The sequence below is a fragment of the Salvia miltiorrhiza genome, chromosome 2 (genome assembly GCF_028751815.1).
Source record: "Salvia miltiorrhiza cultivar Shanhuang (shh) chromosome 2, IMPLAD_Smil_shh, whole genome shotgun sequence".
Classification (NCBI taxonomy): Eukaryota; Viridiplantae; Streptophyta; class Magnoliopsida; order Lamiales; family Lamiaceae; genus Salvia; species Salvia miltiorrhiza.
In genome coordinates, this window is record NC_080388.1 from 25,955,392 (window position 1) to 25,972,694 (window position 17,303).

Consider the following 17,303-nt stretch of genomic DNA (forward strand, 5'->3'; position numbering starts at 1 on the left):
TTGATTGGAAAGGCATTTTAGTTGCGCTGCTTTGATCCGCGCTGCTCTACGCTTTTGTACTGCACAACTTTGCGCTGTTGTGGTCTGCGTTGTTCTCCTCTAGCTGCGCAGTCCTGCTGCGCTGCTCTGGAGATTGACTTTATTGCACTGGCATTCGGTTCCTCCGGCTTCTCGATTTCTCTGCTCTGGGCATTGATTCCTTTGGCTATTTGATGGCTTTGCTACTATGACTTGTGATTTCGTTTTACTGTCTTGTCTTGTTTTTCGCTTGGGTTGTTGTTTTTTCCTTGCTTCGGGGTTTTTCTGATTTTTTGCCTTGTCAACACTTGTGCTGTCAAGGGTTTTATTTTTTCTTTAATAAAATTTCTATACAAAGGTGGTATATCCCCGCAGAGCAGGCCCTTAAGATGGTATACCCCCGCAGAGCGGCCCTTAGTGGAACAAAGATGGTACACCCCCGCAGAGCGGCCCTTAGGATGGTACACCCCCGCAGAGCGGCCCTTAGTGGAACAAAGATGGTACACCCCCGCATAGCGGCCCTTAAGATGGTACACCCCCGCAGAGCGGCCCTTAGTGGAACAACGATGGTACACCCCCGCAGAGCGGCCCTTAGTGGAACAACGATGGTACACCCCGCAGAGCGGCCCTTAAGATGGTACACCCCCGCAGAGCGGCCCTTAAGATGGTACACCCCCGCAGAGCGGCCCTTAGTGGAACAACGATGGTACACCCCCGCAGAGCGGCCCTTAGTGGAACAAAGATGCAGTGTGAGTGTGTGTCTAGGTGTTACGCAAGTAAGAGTATGTTTCCCTAAACCATGAAATCCATTTTATTAAGATATCCATGGCCCAAACCTCATTAAAACCCAGTGGGAAAAAGAGTGTTTTGTCTACATGATGGTAACTGAATATAGCACTTACACGTAAAATTTCTTGAGGTTACTTATGTTCCATGGCCTGGTGAGAGGCCGCCCTTCCTGGTCTGCTAGGTGATAAGCTCCTCCTCCCAAGACTTCCGTGATGACAAAAGGTCCTTCCCAGTTAGCTTCAAATTTCCCTACGGGCTTCAAGGCGTCTGTCCGTTTGAGTACCAAGTCTCCCTTCCCAAGTCTGCGCAGCTTTACTTTCTTGTCGTTACCAGCCTTGATAATGCTTTTGTACTTTGCCGCCCTCACTTGTGCTTCCTCTCTCTGTAACTCAATCAAGTCCAAGTCAAGTCGACGCAATTCCTCATTCTGTGCAGTGTCATAGGTTGTGATCCGATGAGATTCCAGCCTTACTTCGGCAGGTACCACAGCGTTCGACCCATATACCAAAGTAAAAGGAGCTTCTCCGGTTGCGGTCTTCGGGCTGGTTCTCAATGCCCATAACACTGTGTCTAACTCCTCAACCCATCGTCCCCTGCTTCGTTCAAGTCTCTTCTTGATCCCCTCACATATAGTGCGGTTTGCCAGCTCTACCTGTCCGTTGGCCTGAGGGTGGGCCACTGACACAAATTTCTGTGTGCTATCCATCCGAGAACAAAAATCCTCAATCCTCTTGCTCGTGAACTGGGTTCCGTTGTCCGAAACCGAAATCCTTGGCACCCCGTATCGACAACAGATGTTTTTCCATATGAACTTTTCCACTGTGTTATCGTCAATTTTGGTGACAGCCTCTGCTTCTATCCATTTAGAGAAGTAATCTACGGCGACTATAAGAAAACACTTGCCTCCCAGAGCAGTTGGTAATTTACCCACAATGTCGATTCCCCAATTGTCGAAAGGATGCGCAGCATACATGATCCCCATTTCTTCCCCAGGTATATTGATTTTGGGAGCGTGTTTCTGACAAGCCTCGCATTTTTGCACAAAGGCCTTCGATTCTTTGCTGATTCCGGGCCAGTAAAATCCTGCTCTGATTATTTTCCTTGTCAAATCCCTGTGTCCACTGTGATTACCACAGCACCCTTGATGGACCTCTTTTAAGGCAAACTGTGCTTCTTCAGGGGCCAGGCATTTCAAGAATGGGTGTGTGAAGGACCTCTTATAGAGATGATTGTCGATGAGGCAGTAATCCTCGTATTTGGCATACCGTGAGGTGTCCTCCTTCATTCGTTTACCATTTTTCAGATAGTATATGATGGGCGTTCTCCAGTCATCCTTGGTTTCAATATTATATACCTGCGCCACCACTTCCCTTTTAGGTTCGAATACCAAGGTGATTTCCTCGCTCCAAGTTTGTTCAACTGCGCTGGCTACTCTAGCCAGGAGGTCTGCTCGTTGGTTTTCTTCCCTCGGCACTTGTTGTATTTCAAATTTCTCAAACTTCTTCCCAATCTCCTGGACCTTGTCAAAGTAGTGTTTCATTCTTTCTTCCTTTATCCCACAACCTCCTGTTAATTGTTGTGCCACCAGTTGAGAATCGGTCTTAATCACTGCGTTGTCGGCTCTGAGTTCTCTGAGTATGTGGGCTGCCCTTAGCACTGCTTCATATTCGGCTTCATTGTTGGATAACTTATCTTCAAACTTGATAGCGAATTGATAGACCTCCCCTTCAGGTGAGGTAATGTAGATTCCCACCCCACACCCTTCTTTAGTGACCGACCCGTCAACTTGCGCTGCCCACGGCCCCCTCATAGGCCACCTCGTTGTTTCTTGAATAAAATCCGCTAGTGCTTGCGCTCTAATGGTAGTGCGTGGCTCAAACTTGACCTCATATTCTCCAAGCTCAATGGCCCATTTCACCATTTTCCCTGCTAGATCTGGTCGCCCTAGGATTTGTCTGAATGGTATTATTGTTCTCACAATGACCTTGTGTGATAAGAAGTCTGGCCTTAACTTTCTGGCTGTGATCATGATTGTGTATGCGGTCTTTTCAACCTCAGTATAGCGTAGCTCTGCACACTGGATGACCTTGCTTACAAAGTATACGGGTTTTTGTTGCCGGTTCTCCTTTCGGACCAGCACTGAGCTCGGAGATTCAATTCCCACAGAGATATATAGGTACAGCGGTTCTCCCGAAGAAGGCTTTGTTAGCACTGGTAGTTTGGTTAGGTAGGCCTTTAGGTCTTCGAAAGCTCTCTGGCACTCGCTACTCCATTCGAATCGACTTCCTTTCCTTAGAACTTTGAAAAATGGTAGACTTCGCTCAGCTGAGCGTGAGATGAACCGACTCAGTGCAGTAATCCGACCGTTGAGTGTTTGAATCTCTTTGACATTCCTGGGTGGGGTCATGTTCAGGATGGCTTTAACTTTGTCAGCATTGACTTCAATTCCCTCCAGTGTTACCCTGTAACCCAAGAACTTTCCTGATTGCACTCCAAAGGTGCATTTGGTGGGGTTGAGCATTAGTCTATTCTTGCGAACTACTGAGAAGGTTTCCTCCAAATCAGCCACGTGGGAACTGGCTTTGATGCTGCGCACTAGCATATCGTCAACATACACCGATATGTTTCTCCTTAGCTGCGTCCTGAAAATTTTGTCCATCATACGCTGGTATGTGGCGCCTGCATTCTTGAGGCCGAAGGGCATGCTTTCCCATCCGAAGACTCCAGTGCACACTGCGAAGGCAGTTTTGGCTACATCCCCCGGGTGCATCTTCACTTGATGATATCCTTGGTAAGCGTCCATCATGGACAGGAGCTCACATCCCGAAGTAGCGTCCACCAGCTGGTCTATCCGAGGGAGTGGGTAACAGTCCTTAGGACAAGCTGCGTTGAGATCTCTATAGTCCACGCACATTCTCCACACCTTGGCTTTCTTCTCTACCATGAGTACTGCATTAGATATCCATTCAGGATACTGGATTTCTACAATATGTCCTGCTTCTAGGAGGGCTTGGACTTGTTCCCGAATTGCTGGGTCCTTCTCCGCACCGAAGTGTCTTGTTTTCTGTTTGACGGGTTTAACCATCGGATCCACATTAAGACGATGTTCAGCTAGCTCTCTGTCTATCCCTTTTAGGTCGGAAGTATTGAATGCAAATACGTCTGCATTCCTGCGCAGGCATGCGGTAACTTCCCTTTGGAGGACGGGTGTCATTCCTGCTCCGATCTTGGTAGTGTGTCCCTCCTTGTCAGGAAAAAGTTCGATGGACAAGCACGCGTCACTTGTGGAGACAAGGGGTTGTTTATCAGCTCCGTCTCTGAGTTCCATGATTTCTCTGCATTCAGGGTTTGACGCGGTGATTATCCCCATCTTCTCCTTTCTTTGATCATTGGGTTCCCCCGGGGTTTTTGCTTGCTTTCGTTTCTGCTTTCGCGTGTTGGGGTCGTCTCCAGTACGCTGGGTTAAAGTTTGTACATGACATTGCTTCGATGTGGCTTGATCCCCCCACACTTCCCCAATCCTTCCCCCATCTATCGGAAACTTCATTTTGAGGTAGAATGTGGAAACCACTGCCTTGAAGGTGTTTAGAGCAGGCCGCCCCGAAATGATGTTGTACGTAGGCTTTAGAGCATCTATGATCAAGAATCTGATTGTTCTGGTTTTATAACCCTGTGATCGTCCCAAAGTGACCGGTAATTCTACCATCCCGATCGGTACAACTGATTCTCCTGAGAATCCGTATAGTGGTGCATTCGTTGGTTCAATACTGACATCCGAGCCAAGGGCCTTCCAGCAGTCCCAGTACACAATATTCACTGCACTGCCCGAGTCTACAAAAACTCGGTGGACCAGGCATCCGGCCACGTCTGTTGAGAAGACTAAGGAGTCATCATGGGGGTACATTAGCGATCTGGCATCCTCCGGGCCAAAGGATATGGTGGGCTCACTGGCTGCGCTGGTGATAGCCATGACCTTTGAGCTAAAGTGTCCTGTTCTCACAGCCCTAACAAGTTGTTTCTTCGCTCTGTTTGATGTGGGTGTACCATTTTCTCCGACGATCATATGAATTTCCCTTTGGAAAGGTGGTCACTCTGGTATTTCATTCCTTAGTTCTCCTTCGCGTCTGTCATCCGCGCCATTTCTCATCTCCCTCTCGTCGCGTCTGTGATTATCATGATTACGGTTGTGTCGTTCTCTGTTCATCTTCTTTGGAGGTCCAGCAATAAATCTGTCCAGCCGACCTTGTCTTACTAATATCTCCAACTGGTTCATCAAGTGTCCGCAGTCCGCGGTTGTGTGTCCATAGGCGTTATGGTATTCGCACAACAAGTCATTCTTCCCTGGTTTGGGATTACCACGGGTGTAGTTTCACGGGGCTCGGAACCAAGTTTCATCTTTGACAAGATGGAAGATTTCGTCAGCAGGCCTGTTCAACGGGTGGCGTTCCTGTGTATCACCGCCTTTGTTGCGCCGATCAGTCTGCGCAGGTCCTGGGGAAGGAGACCTGGTCTTGACTGCCATGGCTGGTATTCTTGGCGGTAGGCCCTTGTATGGTGTTCTCTGAGAGTGTTTATCGCTGGGATGCGTCCCGTTGTCGCCTTTCTTCACGCGGAGTTTATCAGCTTCGGCCCTTCGTGCGGCCTTAGCGTCCTCCAATTGTAGGTATCCTGGTAGTATGGCCATGATGTTGTCAAATTCCTTAGGCGGTGTAATTTGTAATGCGTCGAAAAGGGGGCCTTGTTTTAATCCTCGGACGAACGCGTAACACTTGATTTGTGATTCTGCCTCTGGTGTAACTAGCACGGCCATGTTGAACCTGGCCACATACTCCCTTAATGATTCTTGCGGTTCCTGTTTGACATCCATCAGAGATATAGCAGTCTTTCCCATTCTCTTGGAACTAGCAAACTGTCGCATAAACATGAGGTATAAGTCCCCGTAAGAGTAAAGGGAGCTGCTTTTCAAGTTGTGGAACCATCTTTGGGCCATTCCTGATAAGGTGGTGGCAAAAATTCAGCATTTAATGCCTTCTCCATATTGGTGTAATGATGCCAGGCCTTCGAACCGTGCCATATGTGCCTCTGGGTCGGTCGTCCCATCATAGTCGAGAGAGATTGGTCGGTAGTTCACGGGTAAGGGTTCCAATAGGATCTCATCTAAGAATGGGCTATTGCTTAATCGCGGCACCTGTCGACGAGGTGTGTTCCTCTTTCTTCCCCCAGATGTGCCCATGGCCCTGCGTTTGTGTGGAATTTCCCTTCGAGGTTCTTCCTCATGTTCCTCTGACGAATATGCTTCCTCGTCAGAGACTTCGTTCCTTACGGTCTCTTGGTGTCGCAGCCCGATTCCCGACACTAGTGATAGTGGGGTACGAGTATCGATACGACTATTTTTAAAGAATAAAAGATAAGAAGAATAGGTCGAACATCAAGCGGAAGCTTACATCAAAGAATGCTTAAGGGAAAATCATCATAAATGATCCCAAGGGTAAAATCGTCAACGTCGTTATAACTTTTTAATTAACAGGAATTTCATGATAAAAAACAAAACAGGTATAGCTTATTTTTCATAAGGAAACATAATATGCAGAGTATCACAGCAAAAGGCGAACCGGTTACATGTATGGAGACACATAACCGTGAGTATATTACTTGATTCATATTCAAAGTAACTTCACATCAAGACTTTATCGATAAAAAGGAAATACGATAAAGTAAATACGTCATCTAACGATCCCCCACCAGCACCAGACCAATCTCACTCCTCGCTTAGCCTGCACATTTAGAAATACATGCAGGGCGTGAGTACATAATACTCAGTGGGCAAAAGCCGAAAAACAAGAAAGGCGCTCTTAGAGCTATAAGTTTGAAGCTTGCCACATCTCAGCAATACACAGAAATAAGTTAGTATTAAATGAATCTGTGCATGCAGTTTTAATAATCATCATCATAAATAAACGATAGCGCTATCAAAGTACTCATCATGCATGTACCACATCTACAACTCATCATCATCAAAGGTACTGAGAAGTAGGCCTCCCTCTCAAGTACCGTGACCGGCCGATTCGCTCAACGGCTCACAGTCACCTCAGTGTACACTAGCCCTGGCAGGATAGCTATCAACTGCCCAGGACCCGAATTCGTCTCATCTCATCAGTAGAGGGTAACATACAAGCTCAACATCACTTATCTCAAATAATTTGATAAGCTCATAAATATCGTTATTAATCATCTTAGAAATCTCATACGATATACGTATACTCAAAATATTGCCCACCTGAAGACCTTACTCAAAAACTCCCGTCAAAGCGGAGTTACTTACTTCCCTGCTCTGCTCGTGTCTTCAGGGATCATCGTCATCATCGAAGGTTCATGTCATAAAATGAATCTCGATTAGAACTCAACGACAAAAACTCATGCCTTAACTCATGCTCTATCTTATATTCTATCTCTTAATCGACTCTACATAAACTTCTTCACTCATTTCAAATCCTTAAGTCCAAGGATAGGTTTCAAGAAAATCATGGTTCTAAGTCTCGATTTATCTCTCATATAAGACTCGTCTAATCTCATTAAAACACTTAGGCAACATAAACTCATAAGGCACATAAGAAAATACAATCAAACATCAACAAATCATGTTCTGTTTTCCCACTGACTCAACTTCAAAATTTAACACGTTCTGACTCCGACATCTCCTGGACTCCAGACTCATACCAAAAGAAAGGTATTTGACTCTAGTTTCATGTAAAAAAAGTAGAGTCAGAAACTCCAATTGGTTTGGGAGATATGGCGTTTTTACCACGGTCTACCATATTCGGCAGTTTTGAGCAATCGGAAACATTAATTTTTGAAAAATAGTAAACGTTGTCAAACTGAGCTCATATTTGGTGGATATCTAGCCCATACAGTAAGGTTGATACCATAAAAATGTGAAAAGCTAGATCACACAGGAAGCTACTGGAATGAATGACTTTGTCCCCTGTTCTCTGAAATTCCCGGTAGAAATGTGCAGATTTGGTTTTGCATTTTTTAAAAATAGTAAATCAAGTCCAAATGACTTGAAATTTTACCGGTATGCTCAAGACTCATGTAGAGACATGCTGTAAAATTTTCAAAGCCATTAGACATCGAAAACCCGTCGATCACAGTAGGTCAGTAGCCTACGAAAAATCACCAAAAACTCATCTCAAACTCTTAAATGCTCAATTCAACATTCCTTCAAAGAAAACCAATCAAAGTTCATTTTAAACACATATAACACACAAAAACATTCAAAACATTTAAAATACTCATCATACTCAAATTAACTCTCCTCTTTTACATCTTAACTCAAATCTCAAGGAAAACGTTTCTACAAACGTATCAAGTCAATCCTCTTCTCAATTTCATGCTTAAAAACACTCAATCATTCAAAATGACCTCATACTTCATATAACTCATTTTATACACATAAATCCCCTATAATCATACCAACCAAACTTTAATAAAAACTCATATATTCACATAAACTCTCAACAAAAACATGACAACTTCACAAAATGGTCATAAAGCAAACTAGACCTCATTTTATCAATTATTGACTTCTCAAAATATGAAAACTCAAAAACTCTCATAAACTAACTCAAGTCAAAATTTTACTTAGCTTCCAATAGACTTAATCAAACATATTAAAACACCAACATCATGCTCAATTACACATATCTTAAGCCAAATCATTTATTAAACACATAGACAAGAAAATCCCAATTTTTACCAAACTAAACTCTTTGACATTTTATGAACTCACATGTATCTTTAATCTCATCATATATCTATTAATCTTAACTCATTTAACTCACATATAAACCATCAATTTACAAATTAGAGCATAGATACACATAGCCCTAATTTTAGTAAACTAACTCATATCAAAATCATCATTTGACATCATATACTCAATTTACTCCATCAATCATCATTTAAACCATCAACTCAAAAGTTCCCAATTTTGGGTAAACTAAACTTTATCAAAGTTTGTATCTCAAAGCATAGCTTTTCAAAACACACATCAATCATCATTGAACATCACATAGATCATCTTTCTCACCCCAATTCAAGGAAAGAAGAAGAAAATTTTTTGAAGGGTAGAACACCCATTTTTTTTCGAAAATTTTGAAGAATAAGAGAGGGGGTGATTTCTTGCTCCAATCCTTCAAATATACTCACATATAACATCATACAAGTCTAATCTATGAATATAGAGATCACTTACCCAAGTTTACACCAAATATCAAATTTTCTCTCACTATCTTCAAGATTGAATCTCCATGGATCTTCTTGAATCTAAGGAGATGGAAGGTGTTTAAGGTGGGATTTTGTTGGTGATTTATGTGTTTGGCATATTTTGGTGAAGCTTCGAAGGTGCATCAATGGAGGAAAATGGTGGAAAGTAGAGAGATGAAGGGGAGAGAGAGAGTGCCGAATTGGGTGGAGTGAGGAGAGAGGTGGTCGAATTTGTGAGTGAGGGAGAGAGAATTGCTTCACAAGATATGAATTGATTTGGATGATCTTGTGGAAGATTTGTGATCTTAAAGAAAGATTTGTAAATCTTATGGAATATATGCAATTAATGCATTGATCTTTCTCTCTCTAATCTCTACACTCTCTTAATTAATACACTCTCAAACTCTACTCTCTCAATTAATCTCTACACTTGGCAAAAAGTGGGAATTAATCATATGGTAGAGAAATTAAAATAAAGAGAGAAGGGTGATTAAATAATAATCACAAAGACTATGGAAATATTACTCATTAATAAAGTACCATAGTATAATTATTCATGTGACCAAAAATAATAATTATAGCACTAATATTAGTGCACTCACTCAATTATAATATTCCTCATCGTAGGAAAATAATTTAAAAATATTATGCTAGGAAAAATTTCCATAAATCGGCATCATTCGATTTCTCGGTAAAAATAAACCGCACTTTCTTTGGAAACTTAATAAAAATTCCAAGTGCTAAGGTCTCAAATAAAAATCATAATAATATGGTCATATTGACACACGTCACAAAATCACATAATCACTCAGTCACGTAAACTCACATAACATCACATCAAAATAGTCGGCAGACTCAAATAAGCTAGACGTCTCTCTGACCGACTCTATTTATCAAGGTTTCTCACTCTTTCTTCCTCGACCCTATTTCCAACTCATTATTCCTATTTTCTTAATAGGACAGTCAGTCTCTGATAATTCAGTATCCGGTAATCTCTATTCCCGGTAGTTGGAAATAAAATAAAATCTCAGCTCAATTCAATCAGCATCTCTATCTCAACTCATTTCTCAAATCTCATCACTCTAATTCCATCATCGGTTTATTCACTCGTATCTCTATTTAAAAGACAATCTGTCTTATCTGCTCATAAAAAAAAAGTAGTCTCGTAATTCGACATCTCAGTACTCTCATTAGTGTTAAGACACTATCTCACAACATAGGAAAAGTACGGGGTGTTACATCCTACCCCCCTTAAAAAAAATTTCGTCCCGAAATTTGAGTTATTTTTCTTCGGGAAAAAGCTCTGGGTACTTCTCTTTCATCTTCTCTTCAAGTTCCTATGTTGATTCTTCTTGACCGTGAGGTCTCCTTTGGATTTTTACTAAGGAATCGTCTTGTTCCTCAATTGTTGGATCTTCTGGTCCAGCATAGCATCAGGTTTCTCTTCATAGCTCGAATCTGGTTCTAGGGACACTTCTTCTCGATGGATGATGTGTTTTGGATCAAACACGTACTTTCTCAATTGAGAAACATGGAAAACGTCATGGACGTTCACGAAGCTTAGAGGCAACGCTAGTTTATAGGCTACATGGCCTATTTACTGCAATACATAACATAAGGTCCTATATATATATCTCGGTTTGAGTTCTTCGTTAACTCGAAAATGACATGCTCCCCGAGATAGGGAAAAACTCACACAAACATCATTTCTAACGTCGAAAGAATCTATCAGTGATTACTCAACTGTTTGATTTTCTTCTCTCGATTTTGTTAATCGATGCCATAATTCATGGCTATGCGGTTCCACTTCTATTGTGAAAGTCTCTAATAGGTATAATTGTATAAGGTTGCCAAAATGGCGCCTTCACGTGTTAACACGTTAAACATTCTTCTACGAATGATGTCCTCTCTCGCTTCTTATTCTCCTATCAAAGCGTCGTTTCAGTCTTGGCACATTTTTATACTTTCCGCATGTGCGGTGTAAAGGGGTATCATGAGCTTTGCTCATGATTCATTCTTCAGCTTTTCTTATCAGGCACACTCAGTCTCTTTCCTTAAACAAAATGGCATTATCTGCCTCTTTTTGATAATTCTCTATTCTCTCGGTTCGAATCTTTATTCGCAACCTTTCCATCTTCTCATCCTCTCTCTATGCTGTGACTATTCTCGATCGTAGGTCAGGTATAACGTTCAGTGCAGAAATTATTATTTCTGTCGTTTGTGGTGGTATTACTACCTCCTAATTCATCTTCTCGAATTCCCTGATTAGGTTCACTTCTCGTGTAAGGATAAATCCTAACTCTCCCTGATTCTTTCTGCTTAACGCGTCGATTACAACGTTAGCTTTTCCAGGGTGATAATTTGCTCCTCGATCGTAACCCTGCACTAACTTTCATCATCTTCTTTGTCGCATGTTTAGATCTTTTTGCTCAAGAAATATTTGAGACTTTTATGATCGGTGTATATCTCACATCGTGCTACGTAGAGACGGTGTCTCCAGATCTTCAAAGCATGCACTACGGCTGCTAATTCTAGATCATGCGTTGGATAACTCATCTCATGTGGTCTCTGTTGTCGCGAAGCATGCGCTATACTTTTCACTCTTGCATCAGTGCACATCTTGGACCATTTTACGATGCATCAGTATAAACTGCATACTCTTGATCCGCTGGGGCAAAAGTAAGCCTCTTCTTCAGCTTTGAAAACTTCGCTCGCATTCGTCCCTCTAAACGAACTTGACTTCTTTCTTTAGCAGGTGCGTCAATGGCTTAGCGATTTTCGAAAAGCCCTCAATAAAACGTCGATAGTATCCTTCTAATCCCAGAAAACTGCGAATCTCGTGCGGTGTGGTTGGCGATCTCTACTCCTGTATCGCTCGGACTTTCGTTGGGTCCACTTCAATTTCTCTTGCAAAACAATATGGCTGAGAAAATTGACTTCTTCAAGTCAAAACTTACATTTGCTAACTTCGCATAAAGCTTTTCAGCTCGCAATCTCTCTAATGCGATCCTTAATGCTCTTTGTGTTCTCGTTTATTCTTCGAGTAAATCAGGATATGGTCTATAAAGACTACCACGAACTTGTCTAGGTATTCACGAAAAACGCGGTTCATGTGATCCATGAATACTGTCGGGACGTTCGTCAATCTGAAAGGCATTTCTTCCAAACATCTTTGAGTTTATAGTAATGCTATATTGCATATGCGATACCGTCTTCGGAAATATCTTCCGATCGTATTTTCAGCTGATGGTATCCCGTTCTCATGTCAAACTTTGAAAAAAGTGCTCGCTCCTTGTAGTTGATCGAACAGATCATCGATCCGGGGTAACGGATATTTATTCTTTAACGTCACTTTGTTCAACTTTCGATAATCGAAACACAACCTCAAGCTAGCTTCCATCCTTCTTTTAATAAAAAGAACTGGTGCTCTCCACGGGAAAACACTGGGTCGAAAGGAACTCATATCTAGAAGTTCTTGGGGTTGCAGCTTTAACTCTTGTAACTCAGCAGGGGTCATTCTATACGGCGCTTTCAACGTCGATGCGGCGCTGAGCTTTAAATCGATCGTAAACTCGAGTTGTCGATCTGGGGAAATCCCGGTAAAGTTTCAGGGAAAACGTCTTTGTAATCTCACACGACTGGCGCGTCATCAACATTTGCCTTGGATTCGTCTCTCTAGTTCAGATATACAACATACGCGGTTGTATCTTTTCTTCGCAAGAGATTTCTTGCTTGCAGCGCTGAGATGATCGGCGTCTTCTTCCATTTTCTCTCAATGCCAATGAAGGAAGTAGTTTCTTGGCCAGGTGGCTGAAAAGATATCCGTCTTTCCTTGCATTGTATCTTCACATGGTTTTCCTCTAACCAGTCCATTCCAAAATTATATCCAAGTGCCACATAGGCATCAATCTCAAGTTTCTAGCCTCGAACTTAATCGATTCTAACTTAAATTCTAAGTTAGGTCACACGGATGAAACCGTAGTAATTCTGCCTATGGTGTGGCCACTCTTTAGAGGTTGTGGAGCAGGCTCTATGTTCAGTGTCGAACAAAAATACTATGGGCACATCATTCTACTTGCCTATATCTAACAATTTTCCTCTATTCTTGTCTGGTGCTTTCTACTTAAGCGCAAACAGTCTCTGGTGATGCGGTTGATTTGCCTGTGGGGCTGGTAGTTGCCTTCCTAACTGACGTGGTCGATAGGCTGGCTGTTGTCGCTGTGGTGGAGGTAGTGATAGAGTTCCCTCCATTGCTTTGAATTGCGACCGAAACTGACTCGGTCGTTCTCCGCTTCCACTTTGCTGACGATTCGGACACTGGTTCGAGTAGTGTCTGACCCTTCCGCAGGTGTAACAGCTATTCTGTCTCATCTTGCATTCTCTCAGGTGTAAATCATTGCTCTTCGACAAAGCGATAACCCTCGCGGTCTTTGAAGGTTTACTGCTTCTGGGGCAGTTGGGCCACCATAAGGCTGTTTGTCTCAGTTCTGATATTGTGGTGGCGCATTCTGACTTTGCCACGGCTTTTGGGATCTTGACTTCGGTCGTCCCATTTTCTCTTTTCTTCTTGCCCGCATCCAGGAAAGGATGGATTGCACGTTTGCGTGCTCAAAATCGTTCAGGGTGCTGAAGCTTAAATCACGTTTCCTGGCTGTATTGCCAGTTCTATATCAAACGCTCTATTTAATGCTTCAGTACACATAACCGCACTCTGACTCGTTAAATTGTCTCGTACCTCTTGTCTCAAACCTGATCGAAACAATCCTGATATCTTCTCGTTCATCTCTTCTTGATATGTGGCATATCGAACCGAGTCGCGAAACTGACGTTCGTATTCAGCTACGGTTTTATTGCCTTATCTCATATCGTCAACTCTATTTCTTTCTTTCAATTTGTTTCTCTTTCTCGACAAAAGTTGAAGGGAACATATATCAACCTTAGAACTAATTCTCATAACTCATCGTCAAAGACATATCTCATGTCTATCATCGCAATCATCAGCTCAAAACTCTACTCAAGCATAGAGACTCTCTGGTCATCGTCATATAAACATATATGAAAATTTTTCTCTTTCGAGAACTCTTACTAACTGCAGGGAATGACGAAAATAAAACATTCTATAATACTATGACGATGCTATATCTATACTAGTCGTCATCTCAGTCTACTATCGTGGAAAACATTATCTGCTCTAATCTGTCATCTCGATCTTCTTGAATCTGCTATTGCCTATTCTGGCTTAGCATCACTTCTTCTCGTCCTCGAATTGATTAGCTTTCGACATAATTGGCTAATATAAGAAAATCCATAATCAAACAGTCATGCTCGTCCCGTAATAAAATATATTCTACGACTGCTCCCCTAAATCGGGTTTCTTCCATACACTCTTCTTGTTATACCATCCTAATTACCTAGACGATCCTAACTCTTGTCGGATGTGGTAGGGAATAGGATGTGATGAATAAAAATGTCTGATCTTGAACAAGACGAGCTCAAGTAATGGAATGGTTCCATAATAGCCAGTGCTATTTCAAGGATAATGAAGAAGTTACAATCAAGGTAAGATCAAAAATTAGAACAGAGGCTAGAATAAAACTGAGATATGATATGATTGGGGTAAATCAATACTGGGAGTAGAAGCAATCCACTAAGTGGAAAATGAATGAATAAATTGTCCACTGTTAAAGCAAAGGGGTTAGGATTTCCAACACAAACGGCTCAGGCTCAAACACAGTGGATCTGGAAAAATTTCTTAATAGCAAATAGTTCATCTCATGTTGGAGTTCAAATGGATGCAGAAAAATTTAAATACGACCAAGCGGGATAGGGACTCAATAAGTCTACTCTCATGACTATCCTAGCGATGATACGCGCGGTCCCGGTGAAAGTACCTCTATTGCGAAGTACAATTGGTCAATAGTATCTATGCATCCCATGAGGTCTCCATAATACGTTCGTCCTATTAGGGTCGTGTCCCTAAATCGCGATGAAAACTCTAACTCTCGTCGTATTATCTCAACGGTTGGTTTCTCTGCTCCTCTTCTTCATCTTCTTCTCGATTTATGTTCCTTCTGTTCCCTCTTCTTCTCGGAGGTATACTATAAAGGAAAAAGAGTTATATAACTATCGACTTCTAAACTAACCGTTCGTCGTTACAAAATACAAATCCTCGTTTTTCATTTCACTACTATATCTCATTTATGATCTCAAAATTCTCAAAATTCTCGTCTATCATCGTTCGTAATTCCCATCAATCTCTATTTCTCATTTTTCATCATTCTCGAAACTCTGATAAAGATAGTGAAACTCACTAATCAACAACATCTCTTATATATATATATATATGGAAAATTGCCTCTCTCTCGAGGTCTTTTACAAAAGTAGGATCCTATGTATAAAGGCCCTAACACCAAAATGATGCTCTGGCTATACAAGCATCATAAATACTAAGCATATATAGATCTATGCTATACACACATACACACTATACTATGCTTCTCTCCCTGTATATATATATAACAACTATGCATCTATACATATATACGCGTCTACAAGACATACGTGATCACTAGGCATCATCTCTCGAGATCCAGCTCGTCCCCTCAATCAATACGGGCTGTCATAGTCTGACTCATCCACTATCGGAGTATAGACAGGTGTCTCCGGGATAGGTATCCATGTATCAACTCCATCGGCAGTAGTCTGTCGCTGTAGTGGCTGGGTCCAACCATAGCCGACCTTCATCTCTGGAGTCTCCTCATCGGGGTCCTCCTCATCACTATCGGAGCATGCCGGTCGAGATCCTCCCTCCTGAGCGTCTCGGTACGGTGAATATAGAATCGAGTGCATGTACGTATGAAAGGCCAAAGTGCCTGGCTCAGGCAACGGGGCAACCCTCGGATATGGATCGTTGGGAACATACTGCGCCTCAGACTCAGTAGAAACAATCGGATGTGCCGACTCAACGGGTGGCAACGGCAAGGGTGTCGTCGCCGGTGTCAAATCCCAAGGCGGTAAATCAGCGCTGGAAAAAGAAATAAGTGATAGAAACGCAAACGGGTCATGCTCTACCACTAGAGAGTACGCCTCGAAGATCATCGACTCGGAAACATCAGGCTCAAAAGAAACTGAAATCGGATCAGCTGAGGGTAGAGGGGCAATCGGAAATGGCTCCTCGGGAAATGGGGCACAACAACAAGCTCCCCTTCCTGGGCTGGTCCCTCAAACTCTCCATACGGTGGTGAAGGTGGCTCGCCATAATCAAGGTAGCGGTGGCTCAAAGTCGCGATGAAGCCACGAAAATCGGCGCTCATGAAACACCCGAACTCAGTCCTCCTGATATACTGCGGCACCAGCGAAGCCGCCCAGTCTTGCCACTCGGGTGGCAGCTGTGGAATCAGGTGAGTGATGGCCTCAGCCTCATCAATCCCGTGGATACTAGCCTTCCACCAACGACGGTGGTAATGCGCTAGAAACTCTCCAAGAGTATCGCCCTCTCGCAGTCCAGAAGTCCTGAACCGACGGCGCATCGCCTCGCTATATCGTCTCTGTATCGCTACCTCTTCTTAATAATTCTCTATTCTCGTTTGGTATGGTGAGGCATCGGCTATACTAGCCTCGACATCTCTCCTCATATTTCACATCAACTGCCTCGTATCAGAATTCATCATCTCAAACAATTCATAACTCATTAGTGAAACAAACTCAACTTTCAATCAAAAAAGCGACAAGAAACAACATCAACCTCTTACCTCGTTAAGCCGGAGGAGATGGGGTGCTGGGGTTCTGTTTCGAACTAACTTTCTCAAATTAGCCTAAGAATTCAAATTAGGCTAGTACTCAATTTTAAAAGAGTAGAAACAATCAAAGGTTCAGCTTAGTCAAGCAATAGACTCAGAGTAGACGACCAGCTCTGATACCACCCTGTCGCAGCCCGATTCCCGACACTAGTGATAGTGGGGTACGAGTATCGATACGACTATTTTTAAATAATAAAAGATAAGAAGAATAGGTCGAACATCAAGCGGAAGCTTACATCAAAGAATGCTTAAGGGAAAATCATCATAAATGATCCCAAGGGTAAAATCGTCAACGTCGTTATAACTTTTTAATTAACAGGAATTTCATGATCAAAAACAAAACAGGTATAGCTTATTTTTCATAAGGAAACATAATATGCAGAGTATCACAGCAAAAGGCGAACCGGTTACATGTATGGAGACACATAACCG

The 17,303-nt window shown here is 42.5% G+C and overlaps 2 protein-coding genes and 1 long non-coding RNA gene across 3 annotated transcripts; all 3 read right to left on the reverse strand.

The window, feature by feature from the left end:
* Positions 1-916: 916 nt before the first annotated feature.
* LOC131008194 (uncharacterized) lies at positions 917-4,870 on the reverse strand. The gene has a single exon (XM_057935086.1). It carries the CDS (start codon positions 4,868-4,870, stop codon positions 917-919), a length of 3,954 nt encoding a protein of 1,317 aa, XP_057791069.1.
* Positions 4,871-5,176: 306 nt separating this feature from the next.
* Positions 5,177-5,797, reverse strand: LOC131008196 (uncharacterized). Its single transcript, XM_057935087.1, has one exon. It carries the CDS (start codon positions 5,795-5,797, stop codon positions 5,177-5,179), a length of 621 nt encoding a protein of 206 aa, XP_057791070.1.
* A 650-nt stretch (positions 5,798-6,447) lies between these two features.
* LOC131007613 (uncharacterized) lies at positions 6,448-9,281 on the reverse strand. The gene is made up of 3 exons (XR_009096180.1): positions 9,062-9,281; positions 7,085-7,148; positions 6,448-6,581 (listed from the first exon to the last, which is right to left on the reverse strand). It is a non-coding gene; the product is annotated as an uncharacterized LOC131007613 (long non-coding RNA).
* Positions 9,282-17,303: the final 8,022 nt, after the last annotated feature.

Bases quoted from the DNA above. Each gene is read 5' to 3' on its own strand.
- LOC131008194 (XM_057935086.1), bottom strand. From the start codon at position 4,870: ATGATCGTCGGAGAAAATGGTACACCCACATCAAACAGAGCGAAGAAA.
- LOC131008196 (XM_057935087.1), bottom strand. From the start codon at position 5,797: ATGGCCCAAAGATGGTTCCACAACTTGAAAAGCAGCTCCCTTTACTCT.